At 42.0% G+C, this 17,093-nt stretch overlaps 1 protein-coding gene across 1 annotated transcript in view; it reads left to right on the top strand.

Annotated features, from left to right (window-relative positions):
* BLVRA (biliverdin reductase A) overlaps positions 1-17,093 on the top strand; it is a 50,588-nt gene that overhangs the window by 12,647 nt on the left and 20,848 nt on the right. The window contains exon 2 of the mRNA XM_061414475.1: positions 3,905-3,937. Within this exon, the coding sequence (XP_061270459.1) occupies positions 3,926-3,937 (12 nt within the window). The 5' untranslated portion in view covers positions 3,905-3,925. The remainder of the gene's footprint in view (positions 1-3,904; positions 3,938-17,093) is intronic.

The following is a 17,093-nucleotide window of genomic DNA, read 5'->3' as shown; positions in this document are numbered from 1 at the left end:
TGTTTTAGAATATGTTAAAATATAGAATAAAGTCCTCCTTGGGTTCTGTTCATACTGTAATGGTCTTGGCAGGACAGTGGGGAAAATGGGCAGGGCAGGTGTTAAAAGGTGGCCTGGAGTTGCTGCCTCCCCCAAGAGTGCCATCTTGTTACAAAGGAAGATGAGACTTGGAGGAGGAGGAGAATGGAAAGAATCTGTCCACGATACTCCTGCTGAATGTGCTTTCTAAATGATAATACAGTTCATCCTTGGTGGTAGACTGCTGGTGCCTAGGGTGGTAGGACTTCCAGGTGGGGTTCTTTCTCATGTATGTGTAGCTCTGCAAATTGTTTCTGTTTTGTTTTGCTTTCCCCAGATCCTGTGGGAAAGCAGTAAAGTTCATATGTTTTATAGACTTTTTAGAGGAAAGCTTTTCTGGAAGTTCTTATTAGAAAGGGAAGGCAAGCAATAGTATTTCTACAAGAACAAAGGATTCACCCTTTGGTGTCCACCTGAAACCATCACAACTTTTAATCAGCTATATTTCAATATAAAATAAAGAGATAAAAAAAAGGACAAAGGACTCAGGGCAATTTACTGATTTCTCCTGAATGTGGTTTGGGGTCTAGAGACAGAAAGCAATGGTTATTACAAAATATTGAATATAGTTCTCTATGCTATACAGTACATCTTTATTTATCTGTTTCATATATAGGAGTGTGTATATGTTAATCCCAAACTGCTAATTTATCCCTCACCCTCTTTCCCCTTTGGTAACTATAAGTTTGTTTTCTGTGTCTGTGAGTCTATTTCTGAGGTTTTTTTTTTTTTCTGTTTTGTAAATAAGTTCACATGTCATTTTTGAGATTCCACATATAAATGATATTGCATGGTATTTATTTTTCTCTGTTTGACTTATTTCACTTAATATGATAATTATTAACTCTGGGTCCATTCATGTTGCTGCAAATGGCATTATTTCAATTCTTTTTATGGCTGAGTATTATTCCATTGTATATTTCCACATCTTCTTTATCCATTCCTCTGTGGATGAACATTTAGGTTCCTTCCATGTTTTGGCTATTACATATAAATTATGTGTGTATATGTGTGATATATATAATTGAATCACTTTGCTGTGCACCTTAAACTAACAACATTGTAAGTTAACTGTTAAATCTTGAAAAAAATTTTGTAATAAAAAAAAGGGGGAAGCAGCAGAATTGCTAGGTCAGAGTTCATTTGCTTACATTTGGAATTTTAATGGATGTTGCTAAACTGCTATCTGTGGAGATACCTATCTATAGTTCCCCAGTGATGTTAAGGAATTCACTGGTGGTCTAGTGGTTAGGACTCTGCACTTTCACTGCTGGGGTCCTGGGTTCAATCTCTAGTTGGGGAACTAAGATCCTACAAGCTGCAAAACATGGCAAAAAAAATCAAAGATATTTGACTAACACTCTGTGGCAAACGTTCTGAATTCTTTGTCAGTCTGATAGAGCATCTGGGTAAAGTCATCTCACAACTGAGGTTGAGCACTGTTTGAGGAGTCACCAGATTTTCCTATTTTGGGAATCAGTGAGCATTATAGAACTAGAAGAGACGTTAGAGATGAAGTCCAGCCGTTCAGCCTACAAATGGGGAACCTGTTTGACCAGGGTCACTTGAACAGTCCTTGACTGAAGCCAGATCAAACCCTATATCTCCTGTTTATTATAGCAGCTCTCTGGCTGAGTGTCAGACAGCCCTGGAAAGGCCTCTGGAGCATTCTGGGTTTGGCTCCAGAGCCAGGAAGCTGAAAGTTACAGCTCAGAACCACAACACAATGACTGTGAGGCCAAGTGCTTTAACCTACCCTGAACTTCAGGTCCCTCGTATGTAACGTGGAGTTGATATTATTAGCCTTTTTGTCAGTTTTCAAAGATTAGGTTCATGTAGATAAAGTAGCTGACCCAGTCCTCTCACAACTGTTATCCACCTCCTCATGTTTGTTATCTGACTTCCCCACCCACATGTAAGCCCCAAGGGACACTCACACTAACATTCTCAACCATATAAGTAACTTGCCATAGAGTGATAGAGAGGAATCTGTGAGGGGCAGGCTCCTCCGGGAGCCCCTGTAGTCTAGACCATTGCCCAGCACACATCCTTGACTTGGTTCTGGCTTCTTCTGGCTTTGCCATCAGTGTCTTGGTTATTCTTTGGAGGTATTTTATGAACAAGAAGACATCACGCCCATACTGACTCCCGAGGACCTGAGAAGAAAGCTCACCCTCTTTATCACTCACTCTCTGCTTTTTAGGGTCTGATTTCTAACAAGTTCTTCTGTTCAGATTTTCCAGGAAACTTGAAAAGCTTCCATATGGCCAGAGGAGAGACAACATGTGTACTGACCAGCGTGGGTCATGAGACCCACTGTCAAAAGCAGGAAGGAGGAACAGGAAGGGAGGAGGGAAGGGAATTACTGAAAACCTGTTATTTTCAGAAGGGAATTACTGAAAACCAGTTATTTTCAACACATAGCCTGGGGTGTTGAAGGCTGAAGATTGCCAGGAGTCAAGGCTTTTAAAGATGGGTATTATTTTTGCTGTTGCTAGTCAGTTCGTTTCACTACGCGTAACCCTCTCGTATTCTGAAAGAGAATAAAATCAAATGCAGGACTGGTCCAAGGACAGGGGCTACCTCAGCCTCCCTTTCTGGAGGCCCTGGAGGGCTCTCCTTCCCCTTCTCGGCTCCTCAGGAGCATCCTTTTTGTTGGCATCCTGGACAACCCCTCACCCCAGATGGAAGGGCTGGAGAGGCTTCCTTAGTCCCTTCTCCATCACTTCTGTCCCCCCACCCTCACTCACCATCCTAGTTAAAATCAAGTGAAAATTCTAACTGCTCTGAAAATGAATGAGAAAGTTCACTCTTAGGGACCCATCCATTCTGCTCTCAATTCTAGTGATTCTCCAAGAGTGCTTCTCTGACCGTCTGAGCACGGTCTCCTAGATGCCTGTTGAAAATGCACACTCTTAGCCTCCCTCCCTTGTAGAAGCTCTGGGGTTGCAACCCAGAAAAGCGCATTTCCAACAGGCAGCCCCAGGAGTCCATTAAAGTTTGGAACCCCCAAACTTTAGAACCCCACTATTCTGTACAAGTTCCTTATTTCTTTCCCTTCTCTCTCATTTCCCCTCATCTTTTTCTTTCCTTATTCCTTGTGACTCTTGCTCCCCTTCTCCCTCCTCCTTAATGCCAAGGCTTCAGAGTAGCCCACTGAACTTTTTTTTTTTTAACTTTTATTGGAGTATAGTTCATTTACAATATTGTATTAGTTGCAGGTGTACAGCAAAGTGAATCAGTTAATATATATACACATATATCCACTCTTTTTTAGATTCTTTTCTCATATAAGTCACTACAGAATATTGAGTATAGCATTTCCTGCGCTATACAGTAGGCCCTTAGTAGTTACCTATCTTATACATAGTAGTGTATATGCATGCGTCCTGATTTTTTAACATATTTAAGTCCCTGGGAAACTCAGCGAGGAGGGAAAAAAGAAGGTATATATTTCTTACTGCCTTGTTTGTCCCCATAAAAGAAGGGTAGACAGGAAGCCTCTCCAAGCCCCAACTTTGGGAAATGCATCATTGTTTTAAGCACACAGAGGCATCCCTTCCAATATAGGAGAAAACCTTAGAGGTTGGCAGTATCCTTTAGAGAAACAATACTGGTATGATGTCCCAGGGGAGCCAGCGAGTACCTGTCTCAGAACAGACACCTGGGTCCCCTCACTGGTGGGCAAGGTTTTGAAGGCATTTAAGGGAGATGGAGACAACTGGACAGGAAGTGGGGGAGAAGGGGTGGTGATCAAGGAGAGTGTCTGCGCAGAGTTGGGGGCGAGTGCCACCAAGGTCCTGAACCTCTGCTTTTGTTTTCACAGCTTCTACAGAAAGAGACCAAGATGAACACAGAGGTGAGTTCTCTAAGAGGACCGATTTAAAGATGCTTTTCTTGCAGCATGCCTCATTTCTTCTTCACAGAGCGTCTTTCCCTCCAGAGCTTTCGGAAACATCAGCACAAACTTGAAAACATGTCCCCTGCATCCTGCCATGCACATGGCTCTGGGTGATATGGGAAGAATTAGGCCCTTCTGAGCTCTTATCTGTGTCTGTCCAGCTTCAGTTAGATTAGAATTTATCTACCTCAGTTAATCCTGAAACAACACTCATGGGCTGGGGTGGAGTGGGCTACAATGGAGCATGGCAGCCGCTGGGCCCTAGTGTTATTCTGGGGACAATTAACTCTGCTTAGAAGGACCTCCCTCTGCATTACCTCCTTGTATTCTCACTTCCACTGAACTTGTTCTTCAGTCCAGTGAGGTGCCTTGTGTCTTTGCACCTTTGTTTTTTCCTGACCAATCAGCCCTTTCTGCTTTCACTGCCTTCAGGTCCAGCTAGACGCTGGGGTCCTCTCCTCCACTACTGCTGTGCTCATGCCCCAGCTCCTTTCCCCTTATCCTCCTGATCCTGCATGGCCAGCCCAGAGGCCATGCCCAGAGGAGGGTGGTCCTGGGTGAGTGGCATAGTTTCATGCTATTTGCAGCTGACAAACTTCTCAAAACCCTCATCTGGGTACTCAGCATGCCCACCAGACCCTCTCCTTGGCCCCCAGACAGCTCTCTCTCCCTCTGCCCTGAATAGCCAGGTCCAGTCTTCCTCACTCCTCCCAGCTGCTTCCTCACTCTTAGCTTCTGATCACCTTTTACTTTGTGGAGAAAATTTGCAACCATCAGACATCATCTCTCTCAATTTCTGCCTCCCCATTTGTCTTGTTTTTTTCCCTAGAGGAAGGGATTTTTATCAGTGAGAAAGCTCCAGACTGCAAGTACAGAAAATCCCAATTTAATGTGGTTTTTGTCCTAGAAGTCCAGATGGAGGGCAGGCTCCAGGGCGGGGCTGATCCAGTGGCTCAGCCATCTCATCAAAGATCCAGGATCTTTTCATCTCTTTGCTCTCATCTAAGTGTTGGCTTCATCTGGGAGATAGTGGCCCTCATGGTGATAGGAATGGCTGCCAGCAGCGGTTGGGGCTACATGCATCCTCATTCACTCTGAGTGGGAGAAAGAGATGGATTCCTGCAGCTCTCCCAGAAGAGTGGGAGCGTCCTTTCTTGAAGTTCCACCAAGTGCCTTTTTAGGCCTCAGCCAGATCTGGGTCCCATGCCCATTCCTGGACCAATTACTGAATCAGAGGAGCCAGGATTTTCTCAGCTAGAGCATCTTCTCCTGTACCCCAGAGCTGGATCTGGGAAGAAGGAAGGGGAATGGACTTCAGGAAAGGACCCACTGCATCCCATCCCAGACATTTCTTGTGAATGTGAGTTGATTGAAAAAAATGCAAAGTTGAGAATTACGTGTTATGGGCAGACTTACTGAGAACTTAAGCCTGGGCTACGGCCTCTCTTATAGCTCTGAGGGACTGCTCTAAAGAGGTAAGGGACATGCCAAGGATATATAGAAGTTTTTGCAAACAAACACAAAAAAACAAAAAAACAGGTAGTTGGAAGGTAATCAAAAGATTACTGTTAATTAAAGGAAAACAACTATCTCAAATTAGTGAATTTATCACTTTTGTGTGTATGAGAAGATGCAAGAGTCTAGGCTTATTGAAATCATTCTTTTGATATGCACCTTAGCTACCCCAGACCAGTACCCTACTCCTTCCCATCTCAAGTCCCCTGAGGGTGCACCGTTGCGGGTAGCTGCAGAGGCTGCTGGCTTGGTAGCCTCAACATCCTTTGTTTACTGGCGTGACAAGCAACACTGTCCACACTCAGAACTGAAGACTCTGCTGCCTGTTCAGATTCTGTACCACCTCTCTGAATTCCTCTTTGAGCGGCTGCATTGTTCAACTTGTTTCTACTGGTTCTTTCCCATCAGCATTTCCAACTGCTTTAGTTTTTACTTTTTCAGAACGAAACAACACCTGAGGTCTTCTCAAGCTGCTGTAATCCTGTTTTCTCATCCATCCCCTTCAGAGGGAGGGTTGTTGACATGCTCAACCTGCTGTAGTCTTTTCCTAGCATTATACTGAAATTCATCTTTAAAAAGTAGTTTTTTAATATAATTCTAAAAGAAACACGTACCTCTATGTTCATAGCAGTACTATTCACAATAGTCACAATACGGAAGCAACCTAAATATCCATCAACAGATGAATGGAGAAAGAAGATGTGGTGCATGCATATGATGGAACACTACTCAGCTGCAAGAAGAAGGAAATAATGCCATTTGCAGCAACACAGACACAACCAAAGATTATCATACTGAAGTGAAGTAAATCAGAAAGAGAAAGACACACTGTATCACTTGTGGAATCTAAAATATGGCACAAATGAGCCTATCTACAAAACAGAAAGAGACTCATTGACATAGAGAGCATACTTCTGGTTGCCAAGGGGGAAGTGGGGAGGGAGAGATGGACTGGGAGTTTGGGGTTGGTTGATGCAAACTATTACATTTAGAATGGATAAACAACAAGGTCCTAATGTATAGCACTGGGAATTATATCCAATCTCTGGTGATAAACCATAATAGAAAAGAGAATGTATATATGTATAAAACAAAAAGCAAGTTTTTTTAAAAAAATTCATTTTTGTAGTAGTGTTCATACACAGACCTAGAACAAAACTCAAAAGCTACAAAATGTTAAATAGTCAAAAGTGAGTGTCCTCACTACCTAATCACCCCAGCCTCCCCTACCCCAGGGTTGACCTCTGTTAACCATTTTCTGGTGCCTCTGCCTTCTTATCCTAAGACCCCATGACTCGCTCTAATTCTCATGGTCTTGGAAATTGTGCAAAAAGAGTAGAAACTTTGCACTCATATTAAGCTCACGGAGCCTGGCTCAGTAATAGTTCTGTTAATCGTCAACTACCCCTTCTGTTCTGTAATTTCGACTTTCCTTCTTTGGTGGCTTTTCTCTCTTAACCTTTTAAAAATATTCCCAGACCATAGGACCCCCTCTAACTAGTCTGCCTCCTCTTCTGCCTTAAACACCCTGTAACTACCTTCTGTGACCCCCTTCTCACTTCCATTTCCTGTCTGATCCCTGGGCAGCCTGACCTGGTCCTCACTGCTCCAGTAAAACATCTCAGAGCTCTCTCTCTCTCTGGAAGTGATACCTCCCTTGTGTGAATTTCCATGGCCCTTTAATGATCACTTCTTTTGTGACCTTCCATTCTCTGACTTGGGTAGAGCTGTCCATGTGCCTCCTTCATCTTAGCATCCCCACAGCATCTGACCTGGTGCCTCAAATACCATGTGTTCTCACTGAGTGGCAGTTGACTCAGTGATGGGATGACTCATAGACTGTCTAGTCATCATGTACAGCAATCCAGAGCTTGCGTGAAAGATTAGTGAAAATGCAGAGGAAGAGAAACCTGCAGTGACTTGAGGCTGGCTGGAGCAGGGAGGGAGGAGTAGGCTGTCAGCTGCAGTCAGACCTTTGGTTTCAGAGGATTTGTCCGAGGCAGCAAAGACTCCCAGGATTTCCAGCATGTCATGCTGGGTGCCTGATAGAATTTGCAGAGCCCCTGGCTTTTTCCCGGAAGTTCAGACCACAGTGGTCAAGTGAGGCTGGTGGTTGGAGTCTAGCACAGAACATGAGGATCTAGGTCAGGGTGGGACAGCCAGGTGGAAATGCCCAGTTGGCATTCCTTCCTGGGTCTAGAGCTTGGAGGAGAGGACAGCTCATTGTGCACATTGTTGGAACCTTCAGCACAACGGTGGTCTTGGAAACCTTAAGAATGAGAGGCACCCCTCCCCTACTTGGGGAATACGGGGAGGAGAGATCAGGGGGACAGGATTGAGCATGGGGAAACGTGCACCACTAGGGTGCAGGATGAAGGGGGAAAGCGGTGACGGGTGAAAAGGAAATCTCGCTGTGAGGTGAGGGAAGACAGGGAAGGAGTGAATTTTAAGAAGGTCTCCTCAAGTATCAAACAGGAGTGAGGTCCAGGAGAATGCCACCTAGGGAAAGCCCTTGAATTTGGCTAAGATCTAAGATGACCTGTAATGAGGCAGAGAGGTTTGGTAGTGAAACCCAGATTACAGCTGAACTGGAAGGGTGAGTGGGGAGAGCAGACACAGCCTGGAGTTGTGGAGTGTCGGCTGATTTGGGGGCAGTGGGCACCACCAGGGGCAGAGTGTCCTGGAGGGCAGACAGCAGAGGACACCCAGCTCTAAGGAAAGGAGCAGGGTGTAAGCCCAACTCTGTACAAATTGTAGAGTTCTCATCTACTCAGAGCATTCCTTGGATTTTCATATCTATCTTAAGTGTTTGTATTTTGGATAACATACATTCACATGATTCAAAATTTTAAAGAATTTCACACACACACACAAAAACTTTATCCTGAGAAGTCCTCTTCTCTCCCAGCTACTCTATTCTCATGGTCCAAAGCAACTACCCTTACTGGTTTCTTGTCTGTCTTTCCAGAGAGATTCAAAACATATACAAGTATTGTTTTTCCTTCAGCCATTGCCCCGCCCTCCTTTTTTTTTTTTTTTAACATACACTAGAGCACATATCTTACACTGGTCTGTATTTTGCTTTTCTCACCCAACAATGTATCTTGGAGATCAGTCCCTTCCAGTACATAAAAAACTTTCTTGTTCTTTTTTTTTATAGCTATGTAGCATTCCATTTTCAAAGTATACCATAATTATCTAACCAGCCTGCTATTGATAACATATACTTTATATTCAGTCTTTTGCTGTTACAAGCAAGGCTGCAATAAACCTGAGTCATTTCACTTATGTATGTGTTTTGAAAATAAATTCCCCCCATGCCCAACAAAGAGTATTTGCATGTTAAATGTTTCCAAGCTGTTCTCCACAAAGGTTGCCCATTCTCCTCACCCTCCAGCAACATATGAACATGCCTGTTTTCCTATGCCAGCCAATGTATGGTCAAACTTACTGATGCTTGTAAATGAGTGAAAAACATTGGGTTGTCCTTCCTGACTGTTTACAATCATCATACCTCCTCCTGGAGTGGGAACCTGGCACTTGCCCTCATACCTTCCACTTTGAAGTTCTACAGTAATTTTACATTTTCTCCTACCCTCCTTATCTCAAAACAAAATTTTTTTTTCTGAGTTGGCAGAGTATGTGTTCTTAATCTCGGAATCCCATCATCTAATCTCGAGCTCCAAACACTTAGCTTCTCTGCATCCAAGACAGGGAGAGCTGGCTCACTTTGTGACGATAAGTTGGTCCCCAATTCGTTTTTGAGTCACTTTGCTGTCCTGTCTGTCTCTTTTCTGCATCTTGAAACTATTCTTGTTCCTTTGTTCCTTAAAACGGCACCTCTACAGGGCTGAATAAATGGCAACCTACTCCAGTGTTCTTGCCTGGAGAATCCCAGGGAAGGGGAGCCTGGTAGGCTGCCGTCTGTGGGGTAGCACAGAGTTGGACACAACTGAAGCGACTTAGCAGCAGCAGCAGCAGTGCAGGGCTGAATATATAGTGCATTTTATCAAAAATTCAAGACAGCAGGGCACAGCAAGACAACTGAAATGGAATTTTAGACATTCTAGAAACCTGTTGCCCACCCCTCCGCTGGGCATATCTCACCATCTCCTTTCTCTGCATACTTCAGCCTCCTGATAATCTACATGCACGTTCCCCTTTCTACTCTTTCCTCCCATTTCCTCTGCTTTCTGCAGGTTCTCACCCTGAAAGTTTTAGCTACTAAATTGCAGAGGAGTTTAGCCATCTCTTTGACTTTTTTTTTTTTTTTTAGCATTGTCCCACTCTTTGTGACCCCTATATAGTCTATGGAATTCTCCACACCAGAATACTGGAGTGGGTAGCCTTTTCCTTCTCCAGAGGATCTTCCCAACCCAGGGATCGAACCCAGGTCTCCTGCATTGCAGACAGATTTTTTACCAACTGAGCCCAAGGTTTAGTCTCCTTATATTTGGAGATTTTTCAGTTATCGTTCTGTTACTGATTTCTAGTTTAATTCCATTGTGGTCTCAGATTAGACATTGTATGATTTCTGTGTTTTGAAACTTGTGGAGGTGTATTTTATAACCCGTCTGTCTTGGTGAATGTTTCGTGTATGCTTGAGAAGAATGCATCCTGCTGCTGTTGGGTGAAGCAGACTACAGATGCCAGTTTTGTCCAGTTGATTGGTAGTGCTGAGTGCGAATGTGTCCTTCCTGATTTTTCTGCCTGTTCGATCTGTCCATTTCTGTTAGAGGGGTGTTGGAGTGTGATGCAGCTGATTTTGGATTCATCTGCTTCTCTTCGCGGTTGTTCTATCAGATTTCACCTAATGTAGTTGGTGCCCTTTTGTCAGGTGCACACGTGTTGGATCTTGTTATGTAATGCCCTTCTTGCAATTAACATAACTACTCCTGCTGTCTTTTGTTTATAGTGTTAGCATGATATATTTGTCTCCATCCATTTACTTTTAATCCATATGCGTCTTTATATTTAAAGTGTTTTCTTGTAGGCAACATAGAGTTGAGTCTTGATTTTTGGTCCACTCCAACAATCTTTGTCTTTTAATTGATGCATTTAGACCATTAACATTCAAAGTGATTACTGATATAGGTGGATTAATATTTGTTATTGTTGGCAACCCACTCCAGTATTCTTGCCTGGAAAATCCCATGGACAGAGGAGCTAGTAGGCTACAGTCCACGGGGTCGCAAAGAGTCGGACACGACTGAGCGACTTCACTCTATTCATTGACTTTGTTCTTTGGTCCTATTTTTGCCTTCCACTCTTCTTCTGCTTTTTATGATGTAAACTGAGTATTTTATATAGTTCCTATTCTCTTTTTTCTTAGCATATTGATTATACTTCGTTTTTTAAACTTTTTTATTGGTTGTGCCAGAGCGTGCAATATACATTTACAACTAATTCAAATCCACTTTCAAATAATACCTGTACCACCTCACAGGTAGTGTGAATACTGTAAAATAACAATAATCCCATTCCTTCTTCTTGTCCTGTGGATCAATGCTGTCATTCATTTCACTTATGTATATGCATTTACATAAACATAAATATATACATCAGCATACATAATTCAATACTTTGTTGCTGTTATTATTTTATTTAGATCAACTAAGAATAAGAAAAATAAAGTTTGTATTTTACTTTCACTTAATCCGTCTTCCTTTCTTTAGGTAGATCTGAGTTTCTCACCTGTAATATTTTTCTTCTCTCTAAAGAAATTCTTCTAATATTCTTGCAAGCTAGGTCTACTACAAATTCCCTCAAATTTTTGTTTGTCTGAGAAAGTCTTTATTTCTCCTTCACTTTGGAAGGATAACTTCACAGGGTACAGAATTCTAGGTTGGTAAGTTTTTTCCTCTTGACACATGAAATATTTCATTCCACTCTCCTTCCTTGTATGGTTGTTGAGGAGAAGTTGGATATAATTTTTATCTTTGTTCTGTAGGTAAGGTTTTTTTCCCTCTGGCTTCTTTCAGGATTTTTTTTCTTTACCTTTGCTTTTCTGTAATCTGAAAATGATATGCCTAAACATCATTTTTTGGGGACAGGGCATTTATCCTGTTTGGCATTCTCTGAACTTCCTAGATCTGTGGTTTGGTGTCTGACGTTAGTTTAGGGAAATTCTTATTCATTATTATTTCAAATATATCTTGTGTTCTTTTCTCTCTTCCTTCTCTTTCCCGTGTTCTCATTACATGTGTGTTACACCATTTGTAGTGACCCACAGTCCTTGGATATTCTCTTCCTTTTTTCAGTCTCTGTTGTCTTTGCTTTTCAAGTTTTCGGGGGTTACTATTGAGATATCCTCAGTTTTAGGGATTCTTTCCAGTCTACTCGTAAGCCCATAAAAGGCATTCTTCATTTCTGTTACATTGTGTTTGATCTCTAGCATTTCTTTTTTATTCTGTCTCAGGATGTCTCTCAATTTCTTACATTGCCCATCTGTTCTTAGATGTTTTCTACTTTATCCATTAGATCCTTATCATAGTAATCATGCTGCTGCTGCTGCTAAGTCACTTCAGTCGTGTCCAACTCTGTGCGACCCCATAGACGGCAGCCCACCAGACTCCCCTGTCCTTCTCCAGGCAAGAACACTGAAGTGGGTTGCCATTTCCTTCTCCAATGCATCAAAGTGAAAATTGAAAGTGAAGTCGCTCAGTCGTGTCCAACTCTTCGCAACCCCATGGACTGCAGCCTACCAGGCTCCTCCATCCATGGGATTTTCCAGGCAAAAGTACTGGAGTGGGGTGCCATTGCCTTCTCGGATAGTAATCATAGTTGTTTTAAATTCCCAGTCTCGGTAATTTCAACACTCCTGTTATGCTGGTTTTGATGCTTCTCTCTTTCTTCAGATTGTGTTTTTGTCTTGTTATGGCTTGTTGTTTTTTCTTGATCTCCAGACATGATGTATCATATAAAAGGAACTGCTTTAAATGGTGGGGAGGTGTAGGGGGAGGGGACACATTCTACAGTCCCATGATCAAGTCTCAGTCTTCTGGTGAGCCTATGGCTCTACACTATGAACCACAGAAGTATTTTTCAGTTTATTTTTCTGCCTCTCTTAGGTGGGGGAGTATGGCTAGAGTGGGCCAGAGTTGGGTGTTTCCTTTCTCCCAAATGGAGAGTTTGACACCCTGGAGTTTTGTCCAGTTGACCCTTGAACAGTACCATGGTTAGAGTTGCTGACTGTCTGTATAGTTGAAAATCTGCCTATAACCCATAGTCTGCCCTCCATACACACAATTCCTATCCACAATTCTGCATCCACAGATTCAACCAGCCACGATTGTCTAGTACAGTGATAATTTAAAATGGAAAAAAATCCACATATAAGCACTGTTCAAACCCATGTTGTTCAAGGGTCAACTGTTTTTTCCTACCCTGCAGTCAGTTAGGGTCTAATAATACCCCAGCAGGTTAGGGTCTGGTTAACTAGTTTCCTGTAAGGGCAGTCTCCTTAGGAAACACAAAGCACTGGTGATTTCAAGAGTGATGCTTTTACCCAGTCTTGTTGGAAACATGAGAGGAAACATCTCCAGTATTTACTGTGAGAACCTGGTCAAGCTCCTGGAGGTAAATGTCACAAAACTGAGAGGGTCTTCCTGCGACTGGGTCCCTCTGGAGTTTCTAGGTCTCAGAGTTGTCTGCACTGAGCCCCCAGTCACTCATCTGTTACAGTTCAGGCTCTGCTCCACCAAGTTATTCTCTGCGTTAGTCCCTCGGTTTCTCCAGTCGTGGGGGCAGCAGTTTGCCTCATGTTCTCACCTCTCTTAAGGATCCTAGAGGAGTTCGTTTTAGTTAGTTTTTCAGTCTGGTTAGCTATTTAATTGTCCAGGTGGAGCAGCAGCTTTCAAGCTCCTTACGTGTGAAGTGGGAAACCAGAAGCCTTCATCTGTTTGATTTGCAGTTTCCTTTCAGAACATGCCTTGATGCCTCATGTAACATGAACAGACACAGGTGAAATGGCCTAGCAAAGTCATTTTTCTCAAAGATGAAGTTCTTTCCCAACGAGGAACTCAGTTGTTAATATGTCAGCATTTTCACCCATATCTTGTCCCTTGGTATCAGTTTTGCAAGGAAATGTTGTCTAAATGAAATTTGAAAGCACTTTCAGTCAGACACTACCCAAGCCAGGTTTACAAGTGTGTGTGTATCATTAATTATTAAAATGGAAAAAGTGACTTGGCTTCTTACAGATAAGGAAGCTGTTTCTTAACCTCATGCCTCTTTTAAAGCTAACAGAAACCTATGATCCTCGTTATTTTCTGTAATGTAATTTAGTAGTTAATTTAGTAGTTAATCTACTAAACTACTTAATCTACTAAATCTGTAATTTAGTAGTTAATCTTAGGAATACCATAAATATTCAGCCTCATAAGGAGATTGCTTGTTTCCTTTTCCGTGTGAAAGAAGAAACAAATATTTGATCAGTCTCATAAGGAAATTGTTTGTTTCCTTTTCTGAACGAAAGAAGAAGCAAATATTTGATCAGACGTGTATTTTGGCTGTTCAGTACAGATTACTATAAAGACTGTCTTTCTTCTTTTTTGTGTATGAGACTGACAAAAATAAAAATTAAAAGCTAGACTTGTAACCCAGAGGCACTAACTGGGCTAAACGGCCTGTTGTCAGTTGGGCATTGTGGCCACAAGCTTAGAGCTACATTTCCCAAAGTTCCATTTCACGTGTGAACTTGGCCAGTGAGAGGCGCTCCCGGGAGATTTGGAGGCTGAAGAAAGAAACTTACTCAGAGGGCACAGTTGCTCTTCCAAGCTTCAGGCTGCAGATGCTTTCCTGAGGTCTTGGCTTCCAGGCAAACTCTTGAGAATCACTTGCTTGATTGCAGTAGGAGATGGTCAGTGATGGCTTCTCTGGCTTTACCTCCCCAGTGGTTGCAATGGTGATGTAAACCTCTGATTCCCCATGTTAAAACTCTGTGCTTAGAACACATTACTGAATCCTGACTGGTACCTTGAGCAATTTATAAGTTAAGTAACAACAGCAGTACAAAGTCAGGGAGACAGGAAGTGGAAGTATACTGTTGTTATGTTTGAAATGATATAATGTTATCTCAGTCATGACTTAGCTACTGAACAACTCTCATGAACACAGATGCAAACATTTAAAATAAGATTTTAGCAAATAGAATCAACAGTATATGTAAAGAATAATACATTATGACCAAGTGAGGTTTATCCTAGGAATGAAAGGTGTCATTGTATCAACGGACTTTAAGAAGAAAAATATCATATGATCATCTCAATAGACACAGAAAAGGCACTTGACAAAGTTAGACCATTTATGATTTTAAAATGTAAACAAAATATGAATAAATGGAAATATCCACATCCTGATAAAGGATATCTACAAAAAAATCTATAGCCAAGATCATTCTTCATGGTAAAAGAACAAATTCTATCCCTAAAGATTAAAAGCTAAGCAAGATTGTCCTCTCTTACTGCTCCTGTTCAAAATCATACCCACCCAGGGCAGTCAGGCAAGAAAAATGAGTAAAGCACATACAGATTGGAAATAAAATCATTTCTAGTCACATCTCACTCTATGGTCTATGTGGAGAATTTAATAGAATTACAAAAAAAGCTGCTAGAAGTAATAAGTGAGTTCAGCAAGACTGCAAGATGCCAAGTCAGTATACAGAAATCAGTTGTACGTCTATATACGCACAATGAGCAATTGGAAATGGAAGGTAAAGTATAATTTCATTTATAAATAAAATTTATAATAGCACTAAAAATCATAAAAATTTAAGTATAAATTTAACAAAATGGGTACAGAATCTATCCACTGAAAACGACAGAATGAAACAAATCAAGAACCTAAATAAATGTAAATATATGACATATTCATGGATTAGAAGATTCATTTTACTGAAGATGTTGGGGTTTTTTCCTCAAACTTATCCATAAATTCAATATAATCCCACTCAAAATTCTGGCAGGAATTTTTATTTTATTTCATTTTATTTATTTAGTAATTGATTCTAAAATGTGTATGTAAAGGGAGGAGAACTAGAATTTTGAAAAACAAAATGAATTCACAGTAATAGACTTCCATACTTACCATAAAACTATAGTAATCAAGACAGCTTCCACCAAGGTACAAAGGCATTTCAATAGAACAAGGTTTGTCTTTCTCAATACTTGATATTAGGACAATTGGATAGTGTATTCAAATAAAACAAAACAAAAAAGCTTGATGGCTTCCAGAGAAGGTGACCTGTGAGCTGGGTGTAAGCACCCAGTATATTTAAAGACAGGCCTGGCATACCCCTGCCTAGTTGTGGATAGTTGATACAGCCTGTGGAATAATCAGACCTCACCAGTGGAGATTTATAGATGGCGAATAAACACATGAAACAGTGCTGCTCAACATCGTTAGTCATTGCTGCTGCTGCTGCTAAGTCACTTCAGTTGTGTCCGACTCTGTGCAACCCCATAGACAGCAGCCCATGAGGCTCCCCCGTCCCTGGGATTCTCCAGGCAAGAACACTAGAGTGGGTTGCCATTTCCTTCTCCAATGCATGAAAATGAAAAGTGAAAGTGAAGTCGCTCAGTCGTATCCAACTCTTAGGTACCCCATGGACTGCAGCCTACCAGGCTCCTCCGTCCATGGGGTTTTCCAGGCAAGAGTACTAGAGTGGGGTGCCATTGCCTCCTCCACATTGGTCATTATGGAACTGCAAATAGAAACCTCAATGAGAGACCACAACACACCTATTATAATGACTAAAATGAAAAGAGGAGAAGACCTGATAATACCAGGTGCTGGCAAGAATGCAGAATGTCTGGACCTCTCAGACATCAGTGACAGAATGCAAAACAGTATAAACGCATTGTTTTAAGTGGAAGCCAGACCCAAAAGACTGCATATTGTGATTTCACTTATATGATATTCTAGAAAAGGCAAAACTACTGGGATGGCAAGACAAGTCAATGGTTGCCTGGCAGGGGAAACAGTTGACTGCAAAGGGGTATGGGTAATTTTGGAGGGGATGATAGAACTGTTCTGTATCTTGATTGTGGTAGGTATGTAAGTGTGTGTTGGTCAGAACCCATAGAACTGTACACGAAATGGGTGATCTTCATTATATGCAAAAAGAAAAATCTAACTGATAGCATCAGGAAAGCCTTCATATGGTTTAAGATGCCCAAGTCTTGAAAGCTTTGAAGGCATCCCCCTGTGGATGGTAGGGAGAAGCTCCTTCCAAGCAAAGAGAACAGGATTTGCAAAGACTGGGAGGGAGCGAACAGTCCTGTGTGTTCTTGGGAGGTCGGAAGCCTAAAGTTATAAAGTGGAGGTGACTGAAAGGCAGTACTGGAGAAGCAGGCTGGAGCTGGGTTGTGGAAGGACTCGTGTTTGGTAGAAAACATGGACTTGGATGTTTTTTCCCCCTTCAATTGTTTTCTTACAAACTGTCTCATGGTTTGGGCTGCTGTACAGTGCCACAGAAATTCTCTTGAAGTTCGGAGTCTAGAAGTCTGAGATCACGCTGAGATATGGGGGGCCCCCTTTGTGGGCTGCAGACTGCTGACTCCTCATCATGTTCTCACGTGAGCAGAGAGCAGGGAGAGGA

The sequence above is a fragment of the Bos javanicus genome, chromosome 4, assembly GCF_032452875.1.
Source record: "Bos javanicus breed banteng chromosome 4, ARS-OSU_banteng_1.0, whole genome shotgun sequence".
In the NCBI taxonomy this organism is placed as follows: domain Eukaryota; kingdom Metazoa; phylum Chordata; class Mammalia; order Artiodactyla; family Bovidae; genus Bos; species Bos javanicus.
The sequence above is the reverse complement of the archived record's forward strand: the minus strand, read 5'-3'. Positions and strand labels throughout refer to the sequence as shown.